Below are 3,241 nucleotides of genomic sequence, written 5' to 3' on the forward strand. Positions count from 1 at the left end.
GGCCCTGCCCTATGGCCTTACTGGCTGCAGCCCATATCATCTCTCTCTTAAACTGGCTCCGTATGCAGAAAGCAACTACCTCAGTAGATGTTCCTCATTACAGGCCTTTCTTAACCCCCAAGGTCCCAAGGTAGCTTCAGTTTCCTTCTTACAGTTTCACATATTGCCCTCTCAAGGACTTTCCATAAAGATTCCACCAGGCCTTCTTTTGAAAACTTTGTGAAGCTTCCATGATGCTATAACTAGCATCCTGTGTTCCTGAAGAAACAGTACCACATGGACAATGCCAACATCTGCCATCAACTGAAGCACTAGCTTGACCACAACTGCAGCAATTTCTAGTACTGGGATGGATAAACATGGTGAAATGAATCCTAGTGAAATACCTCCTAGGTTCCTCTGTGTAAGCCAGGTGCCCCCAAGTTCTCTTAAATGAGTTTTCATTTTTATACCCTTGAACCTGACATGGGTATGGTTTTGTTGATTCCTGAGATGACTTTAAGGCATCTTTTCTATTGTCTATATGCAAAATACTTAGATTCTCTTTATAGGCAGTAATCTCATCAACAACCATGCCTTGCTTTGTCTCAGTCTTATGTCTGCTTTTCTGTACAAACTGCAAATTAAAAAAATACATATATATTTTAATCTGCTTTCTGATCCTAGTTCTGCTCCTGGATGAAAGCTGCCAGAAATACCCATACCACTGCCTGAATACTGTGTTACCTGAAATTTCTTTCATCTGGTTAATTAGCCCATCACCTTTAAACTCAACCTCACAGAAAGTCTCTGAGCATGGGGAAAATGTAGACATGTTCTTTGCCAGAATTTAGTCTACAGTCCAATTCCAAACAGAGTCCTCATTTCCTGAAAAGTCATGAACATAGTCTTTAATGTCTGCATTTCTCTAGGCATTTTGGTCTTCTGAACTCTCACCAGAATCATCCATTAAGCTCTGATTACAAAAATCTAAGGCTTCTCCAGCATGCATTTTCAGAATTTTCCAAAATTTTCCCACAAATCAGTTCCAAAACTTTTGAACCACAAGATCAGATTAGTCACAGGAATGACCCCACGTCTTGGTACCAATTTCTGTATTAGCTGTTCATTAGTGTGACCAAAATACCTGACAAGAACAATTTACATAAGGAAAAATTTATTTTGGCTTATAGTTTCAAAGGTTCAGTTAATTGACTCAATTGTTCTAGGTATAGAGTGAGGCAAAACATTATGGTGAAAGGGAATGACAGAGGAAAACTGCTTGACTCATGGCTGCTAGAGTGTGAGAAGCCAGGGACAAAGCATATAACTCCCAAGGCATGTTATCAGTAACCTGCTTCCTCCAGCTATACCCCATCTACATAAATACAATTTAGTAATCCATTCGAATTATTAATCTATCAACCATCAAATGAATTAGCTCATGAGGTTATAGCTCTCATAATCTAATCATTTCACCTCTGAAAATTTTTCCATTATAAACATGAGCTTGTTGGGAGACCCTTCATAACAAATGCAAAAGTAGGATAATTCCTAAAATGGCAATAATATTCTCTCCAGTAATCACTGAAACCCAGAGTGGAAAAAAATCATATTAGTAGATTAATAAGGACACTGTATTAGCATAAGTCTCCCATTAATTCATTAATTTTTTCTAAGTGAAAGCCTAATCTACCAGGTCTTGTTCTAGGTTTAAAATGATTAAAAAAAATTCTAATTCCTATGCATTTTGGAGTTTTACACACCAAAAATAAATATGTAAAATATATATAATGTAAGATGATGTAAATACCAGAGAACAAAACAAAGTTAGAAAGGAGGATAGAGAAAACCAGGTCAAAACTGTAACTGTAATTTTAAAAAGAGTAAACAATCGCCTTTTCCTGAAAAGATGATCTTTCAACCAATCTCAAAATAACATGACAATGTGAGTCATACAGAACCTGGAGTCATGCATCCCCTATACAGGGAAGATGCATGCAGGAGGTAAACTTGTCAGTGCAACATGTAGGGAGCTCCTATAGAGAGAATTCTTGTTCTTTTACCTCTGAAGAGAAACGGGGAGTTATTAGATTTTGTAGTGAATAGTGCCATCAATAGATTATGTTTAAAATGATCACCCTGCTGCTACAATGAAAACAGAATGTATGGTGTTGGGGTTTGGGGTTCAGGCTTAGGAACAAAGAAAGAAATACAGAAGCAAAGAGGCAGATAGAAAAAAAATATAATAAACTCAGTAAACAGAAGAATACATGTTTTATTAGTTCTACTTTCAAATATTTGTTATTTAGCCTAGCATGGTGGCCCACACCTGTAATCCAAGAAGTTAAAGAGGCTGAGGCAGGAGGATTGTAAATTCAAAGCCCATTTAAGCAACTTAGAGGTTCTAAGCAATTTAGCAAGACCAATCTCAAAATAAAAATTAAAAAGGGCTATGAATTTGGCTTAGTAGTTAAGGACCCCCAGGGTCAATCTCTGGAACCGAAAAACAAAAAAACACACTATATATACACACACACACACACACACACACACACACACATACATACATATATATAGTCATAGTCTCCTGTAATCTAGATCCACTGCATTGCTTTCAGGCACTAAAATGACTATTTTCTATGACTTTAAAGATTTTATTTTTTTTCAAGCATATACATTGTAATGAACAACAGTGCTCAAAAGACAAATTGGCTTTGAAACAATTCTGAATTATAATAATAGTGATGGTTACTGATTATTCCACTCTTTGGGGATAACTCTGCCAACAGGAGATGGGTTCCATTGTATCCCCATCTGTGTAGTTAAAAACACCCATGCAACAACACAGAAAGTGGTGCCACTAGCTAGTACTATGTTGCCATATTTGTCATGAAAATCTGGTGATTGTTTTATGTGACTCTGTCTTGCCATAATTTGCTGAATTCTCCAAATCTTGAGACTACTGAATGCATATCTTGCCAAGGAAAACATCATGAAGGTATGACAGGATTGCAGTTGATTGCAGTTACTGGTCTATAAACTCGTTGCAAAGACCTGGGAAAACAAACAAAAAGGGCAATAAAATCTGATCTGCATTCAATTCCTTGCTTTCTGAATGTTTTGCCCATATCATCATTTGGAGCAGTAGTTAGGCATGTGAGTTTTGGTATCATGATGTCTGGATTTGAATCTCAGCTTTGCTATTGGTTAGTTATATGAACTGGGTCAGTTATTTTACCTCTATTTGCCTCAGTTTCCT

General features: G+C 36.9%; 1 protein-coding gene across 1 annotated transcript; it reads right to left on the bottom strand.

Moving 5' to 3' along the window:
• Window positions 1-2,730: 2,730 nt before the first annotated feature.
• On the bottom strand, window positions 2,731-2,976 carry Cox7b2 (cytochrome c oxidase subunit 7B2). Its single transcript, XM_076865286.2, has one exon. The coding sequence runs from the start codon at window positions 2,974-2,976 to the stop codon at window positions 2,731-2,733; it is 246 nt and encodes an 81-aa protein (XP_076721401.1).
• Between the last annotated feature and the right edge of the window lie 265 nt (window positions 2,977-3,241).

This window comes from Callospermophilus lateralis, chromosome 8, assembly GCF_048772815.1.
Source record: "Callospermophilus lateralis isolate mCalLat2 chromosome 8, mCalLat2.hap1, whole genome shotgun sequence".
Taxonomy (NCBI): domain Eukaryota; kingdom Metazoa; phylum Chordata; class Mammalia; order Rodentia; family Sciuridae; genus Callospermophilus; species Callospermophilus lateralis.